Below are 25,836 nucleotides of genomic sequence, written 5' to 3' on the forward strand. Positions count from 1 at the left end.
CCAGAACAGATCCTTGTGGTACTCCACTTGTGACTGTACTCCATTCTGAACATATCCCATCAACCACCACCCTCTGTCTTCTTTCAGCTAGCCAATTTCTGATCCACATCTCTAAATCACCCTCAATCCCCAGCCTCCGTATTTTTTGCAATAGCCTACCGTGGGGAACCTTATCAAACGCTTTGCTGAAATCCATATACACCACATCAACTGCTCTACCCTCGTCTACCTGTTCAGTCACCTTCTCAAAGAACTCAATAAGGTTTGTGAGACATGACCTACCCTTCACAAAGCCATGCTGACTATCCCGATCATATTATTCCTATCTAGATGATTATAAATCTTGTCTCTTATAATCCCCTCCAAGACTTTACCCACTACAGACGTGAGGCTCACCGGTCTATAGTTGCCGGGGTTGTCTCTGCTCCCCTTTTTGAACAAAGGGACCACATTTGCTGTCCTCCAGTCCTCTGGCACTATTCCTGTAGCCAATGATGACATAAAAATCAAAGCCAAAGGTCCAGCAATCTCTTCCCTGGCCTCCCAGAGAATCCTAGGATAAATCCCATCAGGTCCCGGGGACTTATCTATTTTCAGCCTGTCCAGAATTGCCAACACCTCTTCCCTACGTACCTCAATGCCATCTATTCTATTAGCCTGGGGCTCAGCATTCTCCTCCACAACATTATCTTTTTCCTGAGTGAATACTGACGAAAAATATTCATTTAGTATCTCGCCTATCTCTTCAGACTCCACACACAATTTCCCATCCCTGTCCTTGACTGGTCCTACTCTTTCCCTAGTCATTCGCTTATTCCTGACATACCTATAGAAAGCTTTTGGGTTTTCCTTGATCCTTCCTGCCAAATACTTCTCATGTCCCCTCCTTGCTCGTCTTAGCTCTCTCTTTAGATCCTTCCTCGCTACCTTGTAACTATCCATCGCCCCAACCGAAACTTCACACTTCATCTTCACATAGGCCTCCTTCTTCCTCTTAACAAGAGATTCCACTTCCTTGGTAAACCACGGTTCCCTCGCTCGACGCCTTCCTCCCTGTCTGACCGGTACATACTTATCAAGAACACGCAGTAGCTGATCCTTGAACAAGCCCCACTTATCCAGTGTGCCCAACACTTGCAGCCTACTTCTCCACCTTATCCCCCCCAAGTCACGTCTAATGGCATCATAATTGCCCTTCCCCCAGCTATAACTCTTGCCCTGCGGTGTATACTTATCCCTTTCCATCATTAATGTAAACGTCACCGAATTGTGGTCACTGTCCCCAAAGTGCTCTCCTACCTCCAAATCCAACACCTGGCCTGGTTCATTACCCAAAACCAAATCCAACGTGGCCTTGCCTCTTGTTGGCCTGTCAACATATTGTTTCAGGAAACCCTCCTGCACACACTGTACAAAAAACGACCCATCTATTGTACTCGAACTATATCTTTTCCAGTCAATATTTGGAAAGTTAAAGTCTCCCATAATAACTACCCTGTTACTTTCGCTCATATCCAGAATCAGGGATTCACTGAGGGAGAATTCAGAATGTCCAAATTACCTAAAAAGCACATCTTTTGGGACTTGTGGGAGGAAACAGAGCACCCGGAAGAAACCCACGCAGACACGGGGAAAACATACAAACTCCACACAAACAATAACCCAAACCAGGAATCGAACCTGGGATTCTGGCGCTGTGAAACAACAGGTTTTTTCTCAGAAAATATTTTATCAAAGCTATCGAAGCATTTGCAATTTTCACAGTTTAACACATTAACATTTCTTAAACAACCGCGCGGGCTGACACACGCAAAACACCTAAAAGAAAAAAAAATGAAAATGAAATGAAAATCGCTTATTGTTATAAATAGGCTTCAAATGAAGTTACTGTGAAAAGCCCCAAGTCACCGCAACTCCTGAGTTGATCCCCACTATGCTAATGTGCCGCCCTAGCCCCGTCCTGCACGGTAATGATTCTATATTTTGGGATGATGGGCAGTGAAAGGAGGTGTACCCTAAAATCTCAGATTCTGGATTACGTGGAGGAACAGGTGATAGAATTATGCAGATCAGTAGCTATTCAAAGATGCAAATGCAGGCGGGTAAAGGATGTTTTAATAAAAGGTGGCTTTTGTAGAATTTGTACTTCAGGTCACTAGTTACAAAAGCAAGGAGGTTATGTTGAATTTGTATAACATAGTTGAGTTTCTGTTAGTAATATTGTGCACAGATCTGGGCATCTCATTGTGTTACATATGCCTAGTCAGTTCTCAATAGTGGCAGTGGTTAGCACCGCTGCCTCATGGCACCGAGGATCCCAGCCCAGGGTCACTGTCTGTGTGGAGTTTGCACACTCTCCCTGTGTCTGCGTGGGTCTCACCTCCATAACCCAAAAAGAGTAGGTCGTTTGGTCATACTAAGTTGCCCCTTAATTGGAAAGAAAAGAATTGGGTACTCTAAATTTATTGTTTAAAAAAAATAGCGCTCAACAGTGGCCAAGAGACTAGACAAGCTGCCATAAAGTTTTAAGACGGTGCAGAAAGATCGATTTGTTCCAGGAGTGATAATATAAGAAATAGGGCGCAGTTATTTTATAAACAAATTTTATTAAAAGAAAATAAAACAATATTTAAACTTTTAAACTTCTAAACTTCAACCCTAACAATAACAGATTACATGCAGTTTCTTAACCTTAACACACTAGTTCCCATTAAACAGAACATGCTGCTCTCATGCCACGTTCACAGGCAGACAAAGATAATACTTGCATTTGTGAAGCAATTGTTCTTCTGGTAGGGACATTCGTTCTGAACCCTTTTTCCAAAGTCTGCCTTGGTGGCAACTTTCATGACCTTCACGATCGATTTCCAAAGCTTTTTCCTGTACCTGTTCAACACAGCATTCTATCGCCCTCTCTCTCTAAGCTCCGCCCAGCCCTCAAACAAAGATTGTCTGCTGGGGTTTCCAAGCTTAAAGCCATTAGCGTTATCTTGGTTGTTTGATTGCCCACTCCCGTTTGTACAAAAGAACGGAACCATGCTATCGATATTCTACTAACCTCCCATTGACGGACAAAGAGGCCATCAGCTAATAGCAGGTTAGACAGGAGTGCCCCAACGAAAAATAGATCTGCGGCGTTCTGCGTATTCCCACTAACGAATTTAAGTCTGACTGGGACAATAAAACTTTGCCAAGTGTGGACGTATCCCTCTGACTCTGTGCTAGCATGGTTTCTCCTCCCCCCCCCCCCCCCCCTTCAGTCTGTTTAACCCTTTAATTGACGGCCACATTGGAGTCTAATTTCTGGACCCAATTCCCTAATATTTCTCTCGCTTGACAATTGTAAGAAGGACATTAGCAGTCATGGAAAGGAGACAGTGAATATTCACTTGAGTGATACCAGGAATTGAAGGTTAGAGTTATGGTGAAAGATTTCACAAATCTTTTTCACTCGTAGGGAGTCTTAAAGAGAAATTTAATTCTAAATATAAAATGCTTAAAGAGAATGAATGGTTCAAAGAATTTTTTCCATTGGTCAGTGAGTCATTAAATAGAAGACTTGACCACAAGTGCCCATTGAAGATGAGACTGTAACATTGTTTCCAAAGTATTGGATAATGATTTGAAAAGGAAGAATACAAAAGAATGTGGAGAAAGGGCAGGAACTGAGATAGGAATAGTTGAAGACATCGCACCCTATATTTTAATACGATTACAGTGTAGTGCAAGACTGGGCATGTGGGAAATTAAGCTACGAAAAGCACCTGGCATTACAAAGATACATTCCTTCCAAACTAGGATTGTATTTGGAGACATCAATTTGAACTGTAAATCATAGGGTACCGTACAGATAGATATAGATAGACCACAAGATCATTTTTTTTACAATCCCTTTGGGGAAATTAAACCAAAAGAACCAAATTTACTAAATGAACCCCCCCCCCCCCCCAACGAAGAGATTATCAACAAAATTCCACTTTTTGTAACTTATACTTGAAAACAACCAGTGCAAATTACTGCTGACCTATTGGCAAATTATACATGAAATAAAAAGCTAAATTTCACTTTACATCGAAACACAGAAAATAGGAGAAGGGGAGACCATTCGGCCCATCGAGCCTGCTCTGTCACTAAATGTGATCATGGCTCAACCTCTATCTCGACGCCATACTCCCGTGCTCTTCCCATACCCCCTTGATGCCTTTAGAGTCTAGAAATCTATCTATTTCTTTCTAAAATATATTCAGTGACTTGACCTACACAACCTTCTGAGGTAGAGAATACCTTTGGTTCACCACCCTCTGAGTGAAGAAGGTTATCCTCATCTCAGTCCTAAATGGCCTACCCTGTATTCCGGGATTGTGACCCCCTTCGTTCAAGATCTGTCCCAGCCAGAGGAAACACATCCCTGCATCCAGTCTATCCAGCCCTTTCAGAATTTTATATGTTTCCTTGAGATCCCCTCTCATTCTTCTAAACTCCAGTGAATACAAGCCTACTCGACACCGCTCCTCATACTACAATCCTGTCATCCCAGGAATCATTCTGGTGAACCTTCACTGTACTCTCTCTCCGTCATATCCTTAGGTAAGGAGACCAAAACTGCGCACAGTACTCCAGGTGTGAACTCGCCAAGGCCCTGCATAAGACATTCTTGCTCCTGTACTCAAGTCCTCTTGCAATGAAGTCCAACATACCTTTTGCCTTCCTCAAGTGTTTGCTGCACCTGCATACTTGTTTCAGTGATTGGTGTACAAAGGGCTACCAGGTCTCTTTATACATCAACGTCCCAATCTATCGCTATTTAAATAATACTCTGCCGTTTCGTTTTTCCTACCAAAGTCGATAACTTGACATTTAACCATGTTATACTGCATCTGCCATGTTTAGGCCATTTACCCGACTTGTCTAAATCGTCTTGAACACTTTGAACATCTTCCTCACCACTCATGATTCCACCAGGTTTCATGTCATCAGCAAACTTGGAAATACAATTTGAGCATCCCTTATCCAAAAGTTAGAAAAATTCACACTTTTTTTCGAGTGCCGACATGAGTGGGAAATCCTACAAAGTTCCCGGGTGATGCGCAGTTCCCAACGTTCCGCACATGCGCAGTATATTCTGAAATCTAAACCTTTTCAAACTACAATGCACACTCGGCCCCAAGCATTTTGGATAAGGGATTTTTAACCTTATTCATCATAGTTATCATAGTTATCATAGAATTTACAGTGCAGAAGGAGGCCATTCCGCCCATCGAGTCTGCACCGGCTCTTGGAAAGAGCACCCCACCCAAGGTCAACACCTCCACCCGATCCCCATAACCCAGTAACCCCACCCAACACTAAGGGCAATTTTGGACACTAAGGGCAATTTATCATGGCCAATAAACCTAACCTGCACATCTTTGGACTATGGGAGGAAACCGGAGCACCCGGAGGAAACCCACGCACACACAGGGAGGATGTGCAGACTCCGCACAGACAGTGACCCAAGCAGGAATCGAACCTGGGACCCTGGAGCTGTGAAGCAATTGTGCTAACCACTATGCTACCATACCATTACATTTGGTTCACTCATCGAAATCATTGATGTATTTTGTGAACAGCTGGGGCCCAGGCACAGATCCCTTTGGGACCCCACTAGTCACCACCTGCCATTCCGAAAAAGACTCATTTATTTGTACTCTTTGTTCCCTGTCTGCTAACCATTTCTCCACCCATGCCAGTACACTGCCCCCAATCCCACGTACTTTAATTTTGCACACAACCTCATGTGGGGCTTTATAGGTGATACAAAGACACTTTTAACGCTACCACAAGCATTCACATCACTCTCTGAACAAATGTGGCACTATGCAGATACACAGTTCCATAATATCCTGTTATTTATTCATGCAAGGTAGGCTGGCGTCCTATCGGACAATTTTCACCTTCAAGCTTCATGGGTACAATTATCCTCAGCAAGGTACACTTCCAGGAACCCTTCTTCCTGTCCTGTTGGTGAGCTTTCCAGAATTCCTTTTCAACCAACTAACCAATAAGACCCCTGTTTCCCGTTTGGCTTCTTCTGGGAAAACGCCCATCTCCTTATCATCTCCGAGAGATTCACATAGCTTTCCAGGTTTGAGACCTTTTTAATTCAGCCTCCACATCTGCCTCCTTTTCTGTCAAACAAAAAAACTGACCTCTTGCAGAGAGTAAAATAAAAACAAATATTGTGGATGCTGGAAATCTGGAATTAAAAAAAAAATGCTGGAAAATCTCAGCCATCTCTCCTTATCTATCTCTTTGGACACTGGTGATATTCTGGTGAATCTATGCTTCACTCTTTCCAATTTATGCTATCCACGCTGTGATGCCCAGAACTGTATACAATTACTCCCGATATGGTCTAACCAAGGTTCCATAAATCAAAGTTTATTTTGGTTGTGGCATGGATCCTCATCTCAAGATTCTCTGTAGTTTAGCAGAGAGTTGAATAATCTTAAATTAGGTTTCGGACACAAACCCGTTGTGTCTTATGACCGATCTTGTAAGGGGCCACAAAACCTAGTCTTTGTTCTCGGCTAAGGATATTTTGAGTGCACTCAAATACTAACATGTCTCCCCTCTCCTATCCAGGTTGCCTCCAGATCCCCACCACCAATTATAGCTAGAATTTGATGTTCCTATGGTTAGTGTTCAGACCAGAGGTGCCCAAGTGAATAATCGAATGTTGCTTCTGGTGCATGTCGTGTTAATCACCCTGGGGTAACACGGACTGCAACTGGATGCAGTTGTACTTGAAAGTAGACTCCAAGCTTTGGTGTTGGTTCAGTACGCTTTATTGAACTTGTTAAGCAGTGCACACAGTTCGCTGTGGGTTTGACACTCTACTAATCTAAGCATGCTTACTATAACTAACTAGACCAGACTAGCTCTGAGCCACGTGTAGAAGGTACTGACTGATATATACACCCTGACTGTCACTACAGTTGTCACCAGTGGAAAGAGCAGAGTGTTGATGCCTCGTGTGTTTTATAGTGGGAGACCACCTTCTAGTGTTCTGCCTGGTGATTGGTTGTGTTCTGTCCTGTGTGTTGATTGGCTGTACTGGGTGTCTGTCACTGCCTGTCTGTATCTCATTATGTGCATGAGTGCATATCATGACAGAGCTTGCTTTGTGTTTGGATTGGAATCCAGTGAGAAGTCTGTGTGGGATTGCTGGACAAGGGCAAGCTGTGAGAGGAGGGAAGACACAAAAGACCAAGTATGCTAAAACTCTGCAATTTTCAGTAAAATCAGTGAAGCCTCTGTGTGAAGCCATTGGCTCAGTCAGATCTTTGGTTTGTTTTTTCTCACTTCAACCCTCCTAAAGCTAACTTCATCCATTTCCACACCTTGTTTCAAGAACCATCCATCAGTGGAAAGGTAATTGCGGACCTGCTCTTGAGCATCAGCTGCTCCGTCTGTAGCAAGGTGCAAGGCTCACAGCTGTTGGTTTATCCCTGCTTCTGCTGAAGGTACAGAGCTAGATCTTGCAGGAGCAGTGCATCTTGCTGGTGCGCCATTCATTAGAATTTAGTTTCCATACCTTCAACTTGAACAGTTTTTGTGTTGGAACTCGCTGGAAGTGCTGGCTAATAATGGTGTATCGAGGACAACTGGGACCTTAGTGATTAATGGGACCCTCTGTATCTGTTTAAGCAATGAGAAAGAAACAGAAGAATGATGCAGAAGGCCTAAGTTAGTTGGTAAATTCAGTGTGAATGAGAGTGTGAAAAAGAGGCAGAGGGTAAGTTTTATTTTAATGCTATTTTGAAATTTGGCTGCATCCAAGAGTGAGACTCCACAGTTTACATTGTTCCCCCTCTGGGTCAGAGAGGTTGATTGGTACTGTATTGCATTAACAATTAACACATGATTTAAATAGGTACTTGAATTTTTAAGCTCCTACTGCATTATCCAGAAAATTTTATAGATATTAACCCTCCAATCCAGCAAGTTCTTATGAAGGGGAGGCTAATGGTGAGGTACTGTGAAAGCAGTGTTGGAGTTGCATCCTCTCAATTCTGGAGATTTGCAACTTTTACCATATCTCTTAATATGAACCTGTTGACTATTTGCATATTAATATAGCATGTGTTCCATAGAATCCCTACAGTGCAGGAGGAGACCATTCGACCCATCAAGTCTGCACTGACCCTCAAAATGAGCACCCCAGCTAAGCCCACTCCCCCACCCTATCCCCATGCATTGATCATGGAGACCTAACCTGCACATCATTTAACACTAAGGGGCAATTTAGCATGGCCAATCCACCTAACCTGCACATCTTTGGACTGTGGGAGGTAACTGGAGCACCTGGAGGAAATCAACGCAGATCTAGGGAGAACGTGCAAACTACACAGACGGTCAGTCACCCAAGGCCAGGATTGGACCCAGGTCCCTGGCGCTGTGAGCCAGCAGGGCTAACCACTGTGCCACCGTGTTAATAACATGTTATTTTTTCCAGCAAGATCTGGACTGCTCCCGGCTCTGGGTCACTGTCTACGTGGAGTTTACACATTCTTCCTGTGTCTGTGTGGGTCTCACTCCCACAACCCAAAGATGTGCAGTGCAGGTGGCTTGGACATGCTAAATTGCCCCTTAATTGGAAAAAAAATAATTGGATACTCCTAAGTTTAAAAAAAAAAAGAAGTTCTGGTCTGCAAAGTGAAGTTGGAGTACAGTTCCATGGATGCTTCATCTGATTGGTTAAGCAAGAGCACTTGAACACTACTCTAAGTATTGCTTTAGCTATTCAAGCTGTTACAGCCAAACCAGAATCTGCCTGTCCTGGAGTACTCCTGCATGTACACTTCCCAAAAGGAGCTGCTGGGAAACAATCCTTGCTCTATGGCCAATTTCCACATTTATCTTGCAGCCATTCTGGTCTCACTTACTATCCTTTCAGACTAATATCAGATATGTCGGCCAGAGCTGGGATTGAGTCCGTCCTGATGTTTCAATTCTACTCTGGATGGTGTAGCTGACCATCCAGCTTCACCCTGTTCACAGAATTCTCTAATTGGGAGCTCCAAGTGAAGGCATGTGTAATATGGTTTTTCCAGTGGTACAGTTGTGAATCGTGTATACTGTGGTAAGTCAGCAGTGCTACCCAATGTTAAGCTCATTTTCCTCGGGCGCAGTATTGATATCTGACCTTGCAGAGGAGATTACAGTTTCACCGCTGTCAAACCTCCACGTATTGTTACAATGGACAGGGAATAAAGGGAGTTCTTAAAAATAGCTGATCACTGAAACTGATGTATTACAGTCCTTTTTGGTGTGCTATAATTTGGAAGAATGCAGTGATATTATAGACAACTGTAATAGATTCTAGAACATAGCATTCTTACAGTGGAGGCCAAGGAGACCATTCGACCCGTCAAGTCTACACCGACCCTCTGAAAGAGCACCCTACCTAGGCCTACTCCCCCGCCCTATCCCAACAACCCCACCTAACCACATTTTTGTCCTGTGCGAACTTCTAGGGCAGCTTGTGTCATTCTCTAATTAGGCGCTACATAGATCCAAATCCACTGAGAATCGTGTCAAAGCAGCACGTTTTCTGGGTGTGCCATTAGTTGGACGGTACCTTTTTTAAAAAAAATATATATATTTTTTATTCGCCTTTTTCACATTTACTCCCAAATTTACACCCACCAACAACTAACAATAATCAGTAACAAATATGTCAATCCCCATATCAATCACAACGATCCCATCCTCCCACCAAACCCCAAAGATTAGCCCGCATGTTTGCATAAACAAATGACAAAAAGGAATCATCCATTGTGACCATTAACACATACAGTCCCTCTCTCTCCCCCCCCCCCCCCCCCCAAACCCCCCAACTAATGTTCAATGTTATCCAGTTCTTGAAAGTGCATAATGAATAATGCCCATGAATTGTAGAACTCCTCCATCCTTCACCTCAGTTCAAACTTAACCTTCTCAAGAGTCAAGAATTCCAACAAGCCCCCCCGCCATGCCAGGGCACAGGGTGGAGAGGTTGCTCTCCATCCCATCAGGATCCACCTTCGGGCAATCAACGAGGCAAAGGCTACAACACCTGCCTCTGGACCCGTTTCCAACCCTGGCTGGTCCAACACCCCGAATATGGCCTCCCGGAGGCCCAGGTCCAGTTTCACGTGCACCACTTTAGAAAATACCCTAAAAACCTCCTTCCAGTAATCCTCTAGCTTTGGACAGGACCTAAACATATGAACGTGATTAGCGGGACCCTCCCTGCAACGTTCACACATCTTCTACTCCTTCAAAGAATCGGCTCATCCTCGCCATCGTGAGGCGTGCTCTGTATACAACCTTCAGCTGTATCAGCCCCAACCTCGCGCATGAGGTGGAGGCATTCACTCTCCGGAGCACCTCACACCAGAACCCCTCCATATCCTCTCCCAACTCTTCCTCCCACTTTGCTTAGATCCCTTCTAGTGGTGCCTTCTCCCCTTCCAAAATAGCTCCATAAACCGCTGACACTACCCCCTTCTCCAGTCCCCTGTCGTCGGCACCTCCTCCAGCAATGTGGAGGCCGGCTCCACCGGGAAACTCTGTCTCTCCTTTCTGGCAAAATCACGGACCTGCATGTATCTAAACATTTCCCCCTGCTCCAGCCCATACTTCGCTTCCAGCTCCTTCAGCCCTGCAAACCGACCCCTAATAAACAAATCTTTTAGTGTCTTAATCCCGTTCTCCTCCCATTACTGAAAATTTCCGTCCCACTTCCCTGGCTCAAATCTGTGGTTCCCCCGAATTGGCATTTCCCTTGACCCTGCCCATAATCCGTAGTGTTGGCGAACCTGCCTCCAAATTATCAATGAAGCTATTATTACCGGACTCACTGAGTACTTCGGGGCTATCTGGAGCGGCGCTGTTGCTAGTGCTTTAAATCCCGACCCCTTGCACAAACTCTCCTCCATTCTGACCCACTGGGAATCAACCCCTCTGACCCAGCTCCGCACCTTCTCCACGTTCGCCGCCCTGTAGTAATACATCAGGTTCAGAAGACCCAAACCCCCTTTTGCCTCCTCCCCCCCCATATGAACGAAGTAATCCTTCCCTCAATCTCTCTGAAAAAAGCCTTTGGCAGGAAAATCGGCAGGCATTGAAAAATAAACAGAAATCACGGCAGCACGTTCGTTTTAACCGCCTGTACCCAACCCGCCAGTGACAGAGGGAGACCATCCCACCTTGCCAGATCAGCTTTCACTCTCCCCACCAAACTAGAAATGTTGTTCCTGCGGAGCCCCTCCCGGGCAACCTGCGCCCTCAGGTACCTAAAGTGAGTCCCTGCCCTACGGAATGGCAGACCCCCCCCTCTCAAACCCCTGCCGCCACCTCCGGCCGAGACACCACAAAATACTCACTCTTGTCTAGATTTAGTTTGTACCCCGAGAAAGACCCAAACATTCAAAGCAGCTCCAATATTCCCCGTATCGACACACTCGGTTCCGACACGTATAACAGCAAATCATCGGCATATAAGGACACCCTATGCTCTATCAAACCCCCCCCCCCCCCCCCCCCCCCCCCCCCCCGGCACACTATTCCTTTCCATACCCCCCGAACTTTTTAATCGATGGCCAATGGCTCAATCGCGAGTGCAACAGCAGGGGGGACATAGGACACTGTGGGACATAGGACATCCCTGCCTAGTCCCACAGTGGAAAGAAAAGTATCTCGAGCTGATGTTATTTGTGCGGACACTCGCCCTCGGCTCCTTATATAGTAGCTTTACCCAGTTCACAAATCTTGGTCTAATCCCAAACCGCTCCAGAACTGCCATCAAGTACCCCCCATTCTACCCGGTCAAATGACTTCTCAGCGTCCAATGCCACAACCACCTCTGTTTCCTTCCCCTCTACCGTTTCCATAATGACGTTCAATACCCTTCTAACGTTTGAAAAGAGCTGCCTCCCTCTCATGAACCCCGTCTGATCTTCACCTATCACCATCGGGAGGCACTCCTCCAGCCTACCCGCCAGTACCTTCGCCAATACTTTTGCGTCCACATTCAGAAGCGATATGGGCTTATACGACCCGGACCTTACCTTCTATAACTTCCAGCGTAAACATTTTTTGTGATGCAACTTGCTACAAAAACACAAGGAGACAAACAATAGTGCAGCAAGGGCAATTGGGTTCTTGGTGAACAATAGGACCTATATATCTACTTAAGCAATGAGATTTAAGCATTGAGAAAGAAAAAGAGGGGCATCAGAGAAAGTAGCTAAGTTTTCAGGACTGGCTGCTACAATTTGTAGGAGCTTATTACCCTGCTATAAAGCTGAACATAACATCAGAACTAGGAGCAGGAGCCGGTAATTCAGCCCCTCGAGCCTGCTCCGCCAGTCAATATGATCATGGCTGGTCTCATCTCTGTCTCAAATCCTTTTCCTGCCCGTTCCCCATAACCCTTCAACCCATTACTAATTAAAAATCCTCAAATTTATTCAATGTCCTGGCATCCACAACACTCCGGGATAGTGAATTCCACAGATTCCTTGCCCTTTGAGAGAAATTATTTCTTCTCGTCTGTTTTAAATCTGCTACCCCTTATCCTAAAACTATAAATCAAACTGAGAACTCAACGCTAGGAACTATTGATGTCCCTTGTGTATTCCAATGACCCAATATATGCACAACCTGCCTCTGACACTCACTGATGTTGTTGGAAGATTTGCGACTGGTATGATTTTTTTTTTTGATTTTTTTTAAATTTTTTAAAAAAAATTTACAGTACCCAATTCATTTTTTCCAATTAAGGAGCAATTTAGCTTGGCCAATCCACCGAGCCTGCACATCTTTGGGTTGTGGGGGCGAAACCCACGCAAACACGGGGAAAATGTGCAAACTCCACAAGGACAGTGACCCGGAGCTGGAATCGAACCTGGGACTTCGGCGCTGTGAGGCAGCAGGGCTAACCCTCTGCGCCACCGTGCTGCCCGGCGACTGGTATTCATAGATTTCATAGAATTTACAGTGCAGAAATAGGCCATTCGGCACATCGAGTCTGCACCGGCTCTTGGAAAGAGCATCCTACCCAAGGTCCACACCTCCACCTTATCCCCAGAACCCAGTAACCCCACCCAACACTAAGGGAAATTTTGGACACGAAGGGCAATTTTTATCATGGCCAATCCACCTAACCTGCACATCTTTGGACTGTGGGAGGAAACCGGAGCACCCGGAGGAAACCCACGCACACATGGGGAGGATGTGCAGACTCCGCACAGACAGTGACCCAAGCCGGAATCGAACCTGGGACCCTGGAGCTGTGAACCAATTGTGCTATCCACAATGCTACCGTGCTGATATGATTGACTGCCCTGGGACATCTGCATACCTTCAGCCTATTCGGATGCTAAGGATCAAAAAGCCCCTTCAAGAAGTGGGCACTTGAGTTTCCTCATGTTTAGGGTTATCTTTGAGGGCAGACTGAATGTCCGATCACAGATAATCAAGTACCATGCCTAGGGTTCCATGCTTTAGTTACCTCTGGATCTGCATATTCCAGTACCTTTCTGGCCAGGCTCCCATTATACATAAACCTGAGAGTTCATCCAAAGTTCTAGCCTCTACAAACCACGTCCTGCAGTTCCACCCGCCCATTAGCCCTGTTATTGGGATTGCAGCAGTTCAAGAGGGCATCTCACCACCACCTTCTGAAGGACAACGAGGGATGGGTAATAAATGCTGGCCTAGCATGGCCAGCATACTCACATCCTGTAAATGAATTTTTTTTTTAAATCAACACGTTGATTTGTCATCTCCTGTGATCAAATCCTTCTGCTGTCTCGCCCTTCCGGAATGTTCTCCAACCCAACAACCCTCAGAACTTTTGTTCTAAAACTCTGGTCTCTTGTGCATTTCTCACATCCTTTGCATCACTATCGTCAGCTCTAAGCTTTGGAATTCTATCCCTAAACCTCCCTTCTCTCCAGATCACCTCCTTTTAATATCCTCTGTGAAACGTATTTTCTCCTTTGAGGTTCTGCTCATCTGTACTATTACTTTCTGCTATTTTTGTCCAGTTGCGCCTCTGTGATGGGCCTTGGAATGTGACTAGGTGCTATCTAAATGCAAGTCATTGTCCTATTCCTTCTAGTTTATTTTTCCTCTTTCTCTGGTGCCTGACCTTGGCAATAGTCCACAATAGTTCACCTTGGGGATCCGTAGGCTTTGACACACTGTTGTGAGTAATCTTTGGGCATAAAAGAATAAGAATTACAGATGCTAGCCATAGAACTTGGCGAATAAAGATATGAGGTGTGGATTGCGGCACACCTTCATTGGGATTCTCATTCCAAACTCCAACCTGTCTCATCTCAGTGGACAACCCTTCTACCGGTTTCCTATTTTGTTTCACATTTCGAGTATCTGCACTCTTTCTGTATACCTGATATATTTTGATAAATTGATTAAATTGTCTTTTATTTTCCAAAAAGGCGGCAGATAAACAAAGAGCTCTCGAGGAAACCAAAGCTTACACGACTCAGTCCTTAGCAAGTGTGGCCTACCTGATCAACACCTTAGCGAACAATGTGCTCCAGATGCTGGACATTCAGGCATCCCAGCTCCGACGCATGGAGTCGTCAATTAATCATATCTCACAGGTAAGCTCATGTGTGCCTTTCACAATCCTCTGATTAAGCCAGTGTTTAGTTGGTTGTTCTGTGTGTAATGGGATCCTGACATGTCTTTAAAAATGCATTCTACTCCTCAATGTAGTTCACAATCCAAGACTTCAAACTAACCTCTTTTGATATGAGTTCATTTTGCTCTCCGTTTCACTCACTCTTGCTTCGGGGGTGTTATATTCACGTGACTTGAGCCGGAGTTGTGGTACAATTGTACAAAACTTTGTTCAGTCTTCAACCTTACATGCTGGTATCACTTCATTCTCCTCGATGCCTACAACTTTCGCAACTTTTATAACTCCTTTCAGAGGCAGGGCTGTGAGAGTGTCATATCCCTACATGGATTGATTGTAATATGCCGTAGTAGGATGTTACCCACACTGATTGGGTTTATCCTCCATTGATTGGCTTTATATCTTAATCACATGCAAGCTGTTGTGTTTTCAGTGATGTCAGTTACTGAGTAATGAACTCATGTTGTTTTTCATGTGCACTTTAACTTAGTTCCGCAACATCTGCTGCTGCCCATAGCAGTTATATACATTTTGTTTCAGAAAATATTTTATTGAAGCATTTATAATTTTAACAATTTTCAACAGAAGCAAAAACACAACAATCTAATCAACAAACCCCAGCCAACATGCCTTACACAAACAGTGCCACCTTCCCCAGCCACCCCTCCGTTGGTTCTCCTGTCCTTACTCGTCTCTCCCATGCAGTTGTATACATTAATAACCCTCTATTCCTACAGTAATAACCATCTACTCCTCCAGGCGTAAGGCTCCACAGGTGCTGGGTGTTTACAGAACGGCACATAATTAGCCGGTGTGTCTGATTTAGCCATCGGGGCGGGGGGGGGGGGGGGCACTGTCCCGGTTAGCCTCTCCTGCCCCACTGTTTAGATTGCTACTTTGTCTGCCTTGCATTGTTTATGTTGCACATGCCACCATGGACCTGTATTCTGTCACCGTTCTATATTACAATGCTGTATCTATTGCCTGTATTCTTCTCATTTTTTAAAATAAATTTAGAGTACCCAATTATTTTTAATTTTTATTTTATTTTCCAATTAAGGGGTAATTTAGCGTAACCAATCCACCTAACTAGCACATCTTTGGGTTGTGGGGGTGAAACCCAGGCAGACACGGGGAGAATGTGCAAATTCCACATGGGCAGTGACCCAGGGCAGGGATTCGAACCCAGGTCCTCAGCGCGGTAGGCAGCAATGCTAACCACTGTGCCATGTGCAGCCCCCATTCTTCTCATTGTTGGCTATATATTGACTGCAGCAGTGGTTTTTCAAACTTATTTCTTCCCGGGACCCACTTTTGCCAACCAATCGACCTTCGTGCCCCACGCCGGCCGACCTTCGCGATCCGTGCCAAAAGTACCTACCTGGAGGGCGTTTGACGTCGAGTGTGCGTGCACAGCCTCATTTATTTTCATTTAAAAGGTGGCAGCGGCCGCCATTCTTGATGAAAAGGCGGGTAGTGGCTGTTGGCCGCTTCTCCTGCGTTTGGGACTACCGCAGAAATGGCGTGGCTGATCGCTCCGCGACTCTCCTGACTCCCATCTGCGGGTCACAACCCGCACTTTGAAAAACTCTGCATACAGTATTCAAGTGCTATCTCCAGTATTTATTTAGCCTGCTCCTTTTGGCTCATAACCCATCATTCTGAAGTGAACAGCAAAGCTTCTAATTTCTGAACCTTTTGTGTTGCTTTAGCAGCTCCCCCTACCACTTCCCAAGATGTGATATCGGCATATGTTTTTAAGTAAACAGTGGAACTCTCTAACTGCTTGAGTTTGGGAGGGAAGGCACACTGTGGCCTTGAGTGGATCCTTGCTGAATGTGCCGAAGCCTGGATATCAGTGATCGCCCAACAATGGACGGGTTTGTCTGCATTTGCTGTTTAGACTTAGACTAGAAGAAGAGTCAATGCCGAGGTCGTGAATACCTTGGGTGCCAATCCAAAGTGCGATTGATTTTGCTCTGTTAATGTTAACTCATTTTGCCTGTGTAACTCAGCACCACGCCCCTTCAGTGCATTGACTCAACAAGAACCCATCTGTAATAAGTCCACGGAGGCAGAAGTCCCGTTCCCAGAATTCCTTTTATTTTTAAAAACAGCAGCTGAACAACCAGATGTATTCAGCTTGCTGTCTACACAGGGAGTGCAGAGGATCTGACGCTCCCTGTTATATACAGAGAAAGAGGTTCCCTGATTAGGCCACTAATCGGGGAACTCTTATCCTAATTGGCCAATCTCAACTGCCTGACCTAAGTCATTACACCATCGGAAGCCCTGACCACTCACGGACTCAAAAGAGAATCCGTCAGAAGCATTGACTCAGCAAGAATCTGTCAGAAAATCTGATATACTTTCACTAAGATGTTATTGCCTCACTAAGATGTTATTTGGAAGCCTGTTCTGTGTAATGACACGGTGCTACATCTGACAGAAGCCCGTTCAGCAGTCTTTAATCATCACTGCTTGTGGCTGTTACTGTAAACATCTCTGAGCTTTCTAATCAACCAGGGGGTTTGTTGAGATGAACTGGGATTTCTTAAGACATGCAAAATCCTCTAAACGATTTCAGGAAATGTCACCTAGCGGGAGTACAGTGTGTCATCAGATTTGTGGCGAAATGTGGTGATGTACTCTAACCAGCAATGTTTGTGAAGCCTTTCCAAAAATTGCTCCATTTAAGAAAGGAAATTCATTTGTTTTAATCATTCTCAACCCAATCCATAAAATCCCTGCAGTGCCATTCACCCCATCGGGTCTGCAATGGTCCTCCGCAAGAGCACCCTATTTAGGCCCACTCCCCTGCCCTATCCCCATAACTCCATAACCCCACCTAACCGTTGGACGCCAATGGGCAATTTAGCATGGCCAATCCACCTAACCTGGGAGGGGGGGGGGTGTGCGTGCGCGTGGAACGGTGGGGCAGCGATAGGTGGAGATAAGGGAAATAAGTTTCTCTACCTATCGTTGGCCCCTATCCAGCCCCACCCCCCACTACAGTATAAATCTGACTCCATTTCCAGTTCTCTCTAGCTTTGACAAAGAGTCATCCAGGTCTGCCAGACCTTCTGAGATTGTCCAGTATTTTCTGCTTTTGTTTCAGATTCCATCATCCGCAGTTATTTGCTTTTATGTACATCTAGAGCATCTTTGCTCCACTTTTGAATTATATGAATCTTAACTATATCCCATTGCATGTGTTCCACACCTGCTGCCCTTATCAGTGGCAGAATTTCAGCCATCACACCTCCAAACCCTGGAATTCAGTGCCTGCAAATTCTGCTTTGTGGAACCGTCACCACTTGTAAAAGTCTCCTAGACACCCACCTTTTCAACCATGCTTTATGTAAGCACACTGAACTTTTCCTTAGTCTCCTGCTCGACCACTTCTGCGAAGCACTTAGGAATGTTTTTCCAGGCTAAATATGCTTCCAGGTGGAGGTTTCTTCATATAAAAATAGAGAGAATCCAACAGATATAATGAAAGGTCATAGACCTGAAACGTTAATTCTTTTTGTCTTTCCGTAGATCCTACAGACCTGCTGAGTGTTTATTTCATATTTCTAGCAAGTGCAGTATTTTGCTTGTTTTTTCTAACAGATAAGGAATCTGTTTGACGAGCCGCATGGTAACCTGCAGCATTATTTGGTAGTCTCAAACATGAAATATTTAACACTATCTCCATCCCTGTAGCAATGTAGTTCATAGATCTTGGGATTCTTTTATGTTTTGACAGTGAAATGTCCTGTGGTGAGAAATGTTTCAGATGTTTGATTCATCAACAGCATCAGCACTAACATTGGCTGTTCTCTTGGGAAAGGGAAAATACCTTGAACTGGTTCGTTTTGAGCTGGGAGATGTCACATGAGAGACTTTTATATAGACTGCTTCTATGCAGTTGATTCTGTTTTGGCCCAACAGACTATAGCCATGTTTATACTCGACACAAACCTTCTCCTACTTTAATTGGCTCTTTACAACCTGCTCCTATTCCCTTCTCCATGTATTCTTGCCTGCGAGAAAAAACAAACAGCAAACCTCCTCTTATAATGCACCTACAACCCATTACCTTCACTGGTATTTTGGCCCCAATTGACTTGGTCACCTGGAGGTACTAATGACAGCTGTACTCTCCAGAAATCTTTGCAGCTAATGAAGTATGGACATTGTTGTAATGTAGGAAATGCACAAGTTCATACACAGGTTCCACAAGCAGCAATAGGATAACCACCTGTTTTGGGGGAGATAAATATTGGCCCCAAGACACTGGGAGAACTCCCATATTCTTCAAATGAAGCCATAGGATCTTTGACATCATCTGAGAAGGTAGGAGTCTTGAGTTCAGTGTCTCATCTGAAAGATGGCACCATTGACAGAGCAGCACTGCTCAATATTGTGCCAAAGTTTCACACTGGATTGTCGACACGTCTGTTATGAAGCTTGAGCTCTGAGCCTTCTACCCACTGAAGCAAAACTTACTTTTTGAAGTGATGCCTTGCAGTTGAACCAGCAGATGTTAATTGGTGTTGAGAACAGAATAATGGTGAAATGCCATCTGCATTTAATAGTTTGGAGCCAGGCGTTTTAATAACTATAATCAATATGTTTTGGGCATATCCAGCATCTTTCACATATAAATTCAATATCTATAAGCAGCCAGCATCACTTGCAAACTGAAGTCATCTTTTATTCTCTCTTCCGACCTAAAGTTACCCAATTCCACAGTAAGTCATTTGCTGAATAAATGTATGTCTCGAACACCTCGTGCCAGTTAGGAAAGTGGAAAATAATCACAATGTAGGGCAACTTTGTATAGGTTAAACTGTTCATCAGATGTACTTTCAATTAAAATTGAATGAATAGCTAGTTGATTTGTGTCAGACATCTAGTACCTGTCTCTTTTAAGTCTGCTGGTTTCTGATTTTCTGGGAATGGAAGCTTTCTTTGAATGCATCAAGTGAATGTTGAATGATTTTCTGTCCCAACATTTGGGGGATGCGGTTTTTCCACTTGCAAACCCCAAATGTCCTACTGATCATGTATTTGTGCTGAAACTAGAAACTGGCACTTTTCCGATCTCATGGGATGTTGAATAGTTTTTCAAGAAATCAGCTGAATGCTGGTTGGATGATCCAGGGCTGTTACTTGTGCCATTGCTCATTCCTGTGTTTCCCTCCGACAGAACATGCAATCGTAAACCAGAAGTAATTCTACCCCATCATACCACCATGAACTCCAATAAAATGTTTCAGTGGAGAATCCCAGGAATGTTAACAACAGATAACCGCACGTTGTAGGATCTCAAATACTGACAGACATCCCAGTTCAAAATAATTAACAGGACTAGTCTAACACACACCTGGCAGAAAGAACATCTTGCACCTGTATAGCACCCCATTACACCCCTGGGACATTCCTGAAAGGCTCAGAACTAATCGCTTTCTTTTGAACTGTAGCTACTCGTGATTGTGCTGCCAATATGTGTGTGTAGCAAGGTCCAACAAACAACAAATGAGAAGACAAACGTAATGCTTTGCTGTTGGTCAAGACACTTGGAGAACTGCTGTTTGAATATTGCCATGCAATCTTACACAGGTGAGGGCCTCAGTTTAGTAGCTTATCTGAAAGACAGGGCTTCGGACAATGTGTCACTCCTTTGATGTTTTACTGGAGTATCAATCCAGGTTATTTACTCATGCACTGCAGTGGAGCTTCAAATCCTCAACCTTCTGACTGAGGTGCGAATGTGACTGACCGAACCAGAAAGCCACTAAGAAAATAAAGGCAAAATACTGCAGATGCTGGAAATCTGAAATAAAAAAATGAAAATACTGAGAAAACTCAGGTCTGGCAGCATCTGTGGAGATAGGAACAGAGTTAATGGTTCATGTCTGTATGACTCTTGCTTAAGGCACAAAGGGAATTTCTTAATCTCAGTTTAAAACTACAAAAAAGCGCAAGGGAATATTTCAGTTCTTGGATCAAAATTGAATGAAGCCGTGCCCAAATGTGGCAATCTTCAGGGTATGAGAGCAGCCAGAACTACACATTAAGAAGTCCTACAACACCAGAACAACACATGGGGAAGAGGGCCGACTCCCTAGCTTTCGCTTCCCTAATCGCACGCCGAAGAATCCTGCTCGGCTGGCAATCAATAGCACAGCTGCAGACTGGCTAGCAGACCTTTCGGAATTTCTCCACCTGATTCAGTATGCCATCCGAGGGTCAGAGGAAGGCTTCCTAAATGCATGGGGGCAGTTTGTCGGCCTGTTCCAGAATGTAAATTGGGGAACTTAAGGGAAGGAAAAGACAAACCGCGCTGTATTGTACAGTGAATAAACAAGGTCAACAATGTACATAACTGTTTTAAAATTTTGAAAATGCAAATAAAAAGATTTTTTTACTTTTAAAATTTTATCTGATCAGTCTCGTAAATCAATCTTCTAATTAAACTACACGGCCGTACCAACCAGTACTGTACCCCAGTGTACAGACTTGTCACCACTACACGGTGACAGACCAGTGCTGTTAGCAGTAACAGATCTGTATCACAGTCTGTTACAGCACAGGAACAAACCATTGACTCATTGAGTTTTAAAGCACAAAAAGACCATTTAGTACATAAGTGTGTTTGTGTCCACATTAATTGCCCATTTTGTTCCCAATCTCCTAAATGCTCCAAATAGCAAGTAACTACCTAATTCCCTTTTACAAGTTTTACTGGACTCAACGTCAGCAATTGTTTATGACAAAATTGCACTTCTCACCATCCTTAATCTGGAGAATGTTTTTCTAATCTCCCCTCCAATTCTTTTGTAATTACCTTAAATTTGAGTTTGTGTGAGAAAACCATTTGCTTTTTCAAACCTCTTATCAGGTCATGGGTCATAGAATCCCTGCAGTGAAGAAGGAGGCCATTTGGCCCATCGAGTCTGCATTGACCCTCGGAAAGAGCACCCTACCTAGGCCCAATCCCCCGCCTTATCGCTGGAACCCCATAACCCCACCTAACCGGTGGACACTAAATGTTAATGTAGCATGGCCAATTCACCTGCACACCTTTGGACCATGGGAAGAAACCAGAGTACCCAGAGGAAACCCACACAGACACGGGGAGAAAGTTCAAATTCCAAACTGTCACCCATGGCCAGAATTGAACCCAGGTCCCCGGCTCTGTGAGGCAGCAATGCTGACCACTGTGCCACTATCATACAGATTTAATGAGCTGATCTCGAGCAAAGTGGCATCAGGAGAGATGAAAACTCAGGAAATAAATTTGATTTGATTTATTGTCACGTGTACCGAGTACAATGAAAAGTATTGTTCTCCATACAGTCCAGGCAGATCGTTCCATATATTAAAATCATTGGACATACAAAAAATACACAATGTAAATACATAGACATAGTGTTAGAATTAAGTTTTAAAAGGTTAGTGCGGTTATAAGAGATGTGGGAAGGGAATATGTGGGAAAGAGCTCGCAGAGAGTCAACCACGCTTTGGTGGCATCTTGGCTGGGATCAATAGGGAGGGAATGTTGGGGGTTGAGGGGTTAGTGGTTAGAGGATTATGGCTACTCAGTTTAATAGGGGCTTAGGGTTAGGCGATTCGGGTTGAGGTTTAGGGTTGATGTTACAGTTAGGGAGTCGGGTGGTTTAAGGTTAGGTTTTTAGGGGGTTTAGGGTTCAGGGGGGTGTTAGAATTAGGTAGTTAGGTGATTAGGGTTAGGCAGGTTTAAGATGTTAGGGATTTTGGGGGGGTTGTTACTGGACAATCTCAGCTGGTCCGACAGCAGCTGGAGAGAGAAGGGAGCTAATGTTTTGAGTCTGGATGACTCTTCGTCAGAGCTACAGAGAACTGAAAATAGGATCAGATTTAAACAGTTTGGGTGGGGTGGAGGGGATCGGAACAGTGGGGTGACTAGAGGGCCAGCAATATGTCGAGATTGACAAAGAGGTCGTGGACAAATATAAAATCTTCCAGTGTTTTTCAAAGAACTTTGTTTGCCCTCTTCCACATTTGGCTTGTATTTTTACGGTGTCAATATGAGTGAACACTGTGTCCACCACTCAGTTAGGATCTTGCTCTAACTGAGCTGGACCTTCTGTCTTAGGATTGTCTTTAAGCAATCTGTTGGCATGATTTCAGAATGCATGGTTGCCGAGGACTTGGCAATCTAATTTCAATGGGTGAAACCCATCTTTGGTGATCTAGGCCTGCAGGGGAAGATTAGGGGACCAGCTTTATGTTAACTGACCAACAAGGCCATTAACGAGGGGAGGGCAAGTTACTGCTTTGCTCACTTCGATAGGCGTTGGGATAAAGAAAATGAAGACTCGTGTCTTCAGCTGGCATTTCAGTGCAAGATTTGACAGCAGTCTGAGCCAGGCTCCATCTGTGTTGCTTTGACAACATGTATGCCTGGATGAGCTCTGTGTTACAGAAGAGATGGCACTTCTAGTCTCCATAGTAGCGGAAGCAAATGAGAACAGAGTTTCAGCCAATGTTTGGGTTGCTTCATTTTTTTCTCTTGTATTCAAAGAGAACCCCCCACGTCCCGTCAAAGTTCTTGTTGGCCACAGAAGAGTACCAATTCTCCCTTGTGACTGCTGATGTTGAGAGCTTGTGGATTAGTCGGCTTCAGGGAGCGTCACAACCAGCCTTGATGCTGTCTCCAATTCAGTTTAATACACGTGTGCCAGGTTCAAATCCCACCACTGCATATGGTGAAATATGAATTCAACAAAAGTCTGGAATTAAAAGTCTAATGATGACCATGAAAGAGTTTCGATTGTCGTAAAAACCCATCACAAATGTCCTTTCAGGAAGGAAATCGGCACCCTTACCTTGTCTGGCCTATATGTGACTCCAGATCCACAGCAAAGTGGTTGACTCTTAACTGCCCCCTCAACGGCAATTAGGGATGGGCAATAAATGCTGGTCCAGCCAGCGACGTCCACGTCCCGTGAACAAATTTTTAAAAATCTTGAACAACCATCCAGCAGGATGGTTAGCTCAGACTAGGAAACCAAATTTGTTTTCTCCTTTTTTACCACCATGGATCTAGAGGCCAATTGTTGCTCTTCTCCTTCGCCATTCTTCCCAACAATCAACTATACAGTCTGTACAGATCTCTTCCCCCCCCCCCCCCCCCCCCGTGACAAATAGCCCCTCAAACATGGTCACAAACATCCCCCACCTTTCCTCAAACCCCCCCGAAGAGCCCCTTAACTCATGCTTCATCTTCTCTAATCGCAGGAAGTCGGACAGGTCACCCAAACAAACCGCTACCCCCGGTGGCGATGCCGACCACCACTCCAGCAAAATTTGCCGACGTGCAATTAGAGAGGCGAAGGCCAAGACATCGGCCTTCCTCCTCTCCATGAGCTCTGCCTTCTCTGAAACCCCAAATAACGCCACCAAAGGGTCTGGGTCCATCTCCTCATCCACTATCCTGGCGAAGACCGCAAACACTCCTGCTCAGAATCTTCCCAATTTTTCGCAATCGCAAAACATGTGCGCGTGCTTCGCTGGCTCCAGCTCACCCAGCTCACACCTTTCACACTCATCTGCTACCCCCTGAAAGAACCCACTCATTCTCGCCCGAGTCATATGCACCCTGTGCACCACCTAAACTGCATTTGGCTCATCCTTGCACAAGAGGAGAGGTCCCGTTTACCCGTCGCTGTGCCTCGCTCCATACTTCCCAATTAAGCTCCCCTCCCAGCTCTGCTTCCCTTCCCATTTCTCCTTGATCTTCACCACCCGCTCGCCTCCCTGCTCCCCCAGCCACTTGTAAATATCCCCAATTGTTCCATCCCCTTCCACATCCGGAAGCAACAGTCACTCCAGCAGGCAATCCCGACAACCTAGGGAACCCCCTCCAGATCTTTTGCGCAAAGCCACTAACCTGCAGATACCTGAACTCACTCCCCCTCGGCAGCTCTACTCTCTCCCTTACCTCCTCCAGAGTGACGAACCTTTCCTCCAAATACAGATCCCTCACCTTGACCAGCCCCACTTTCCTCCACCTCCTGTATACACTATCCAACCCCCCGGCTCAAACCCATGATTCTCAGCGACACCGACATCCCTTCCACCCTAAAATGCTTCCTCAGCTGATTCCGTATCTTCACAGTGGACTGCACCACTGGGCTCCCTGAATACCTTCTCGGCGCCATTGCCATTGCTGCCGTCACCATAGCCCTCAAACTGGACCACTTACAAGATTCCTCCTCCATCCTAACCCACTCTACCCCTTCTCCTTCCCACCACCGCCGCACCTTGTCCACATTCGCCACCCAATAATAATGAAGCAAGTTTGGCAACGCTGCCAAACCTCTGTAGCAGGGTCCTCCCCACCCTCGGCACCTTCCCCGCCCACACAAGGTCAGAAATGATCCTGTCCACTTTCCGAAAAAAGGCCTTTGGTGTAAAGATCGGGCGAGCTTGAAAGATAAACAAGAACCTTGGCAGAATATTCATTTTCACCACTTGGACCCTCCCCGCCAATGTTAAGTGCAGTGTATCCCACCTCTTAAGATCCTCCCTAGCCACCACCTCCAGCTTCGTTAAGTTCCACTTATGGAGCCCCGTCCATTCCCACGCTCTCTGAATCCCCAAATACCTAAACCTATCCCTCGCTACTGTAAATGGCATCCCCCATAAATTAGCCTGCTGAGCCAGCTCATTCTCCGGGAATACCTCGCTTTACCCTATATTCAGCCTGTACCCTGAAACCCTCCAAACTTCCCCAGCAGGCCCAGAATCCTTCCCATACTCTCCAATGGATCCAAAACATACAGCAAGAGGTCATCGGCATAGAGCGACACCCAATGCTCCCTCTGTCCCCATATAATCCACTGCCACTCTGCCGACTCCCTGAGAGCCAGAGCCAATGGCTCTGTGGCCAGCACAAACTGTAGCGGCGGCAGCGGGCACCCCTGCCTCGTACCCCTGTGCAAGTCAAAGCTTTGTGAGCTCATTCATTCGTCCTCGCCCTTGGTGCCACATACAGCTACCGTACCCATACCACAAATCTCGGCCCAAACCTTCCCAAAACCTCAAACAAGTACTGCCCGATCAAATGCCTTTTCCGCGTCCATAGACACCACCACCTCTAG

General features: G+C 45.2%; 1 protein-coding gene across 8 annotated transcripts in view; it reads left to right on the forward strand.

Moving 5' to 3' along the window:
* abi2b (abl-interactor 2b) overlaps window positions 1-25,836 on the forward strand; it is a 249,954-nt gene that overhangs the window by 135,734 nt on the left and 88,384 nt on the right. For all 8 annotated transcript variants that reach the window (XM_072481349.1, XM_072481385.1, XM_072481358.1 and 5 more), the window contains exon 2: window positions 14,493-14,660. In XM_072481349.1, the coding sequence (XP_072337450.1) occupies window positions 14,493-14,660 (168 nt within the window). The remainder of the gene's footprint in view (window positions 1-14,492; window positions 14,661-25,836) is intronic.

Source organism: Scyliorhinus torazame, chromosome 2 (assembly GCF_047496885.1).
Source record: "Scyliorhinus torazame isolate Kashiwa2021f chromosome 2, sScyTor2.1, whole genome shotgun sequence".
In the NCBI taxonomy this organism is placed as follows: Eukaryota; Metazoa; Chordata; class Chondrichthyes; order Carcharhiniformes; family Scyliorhinidae; genus Scyliorhinus; species Scyliorhinus torazame.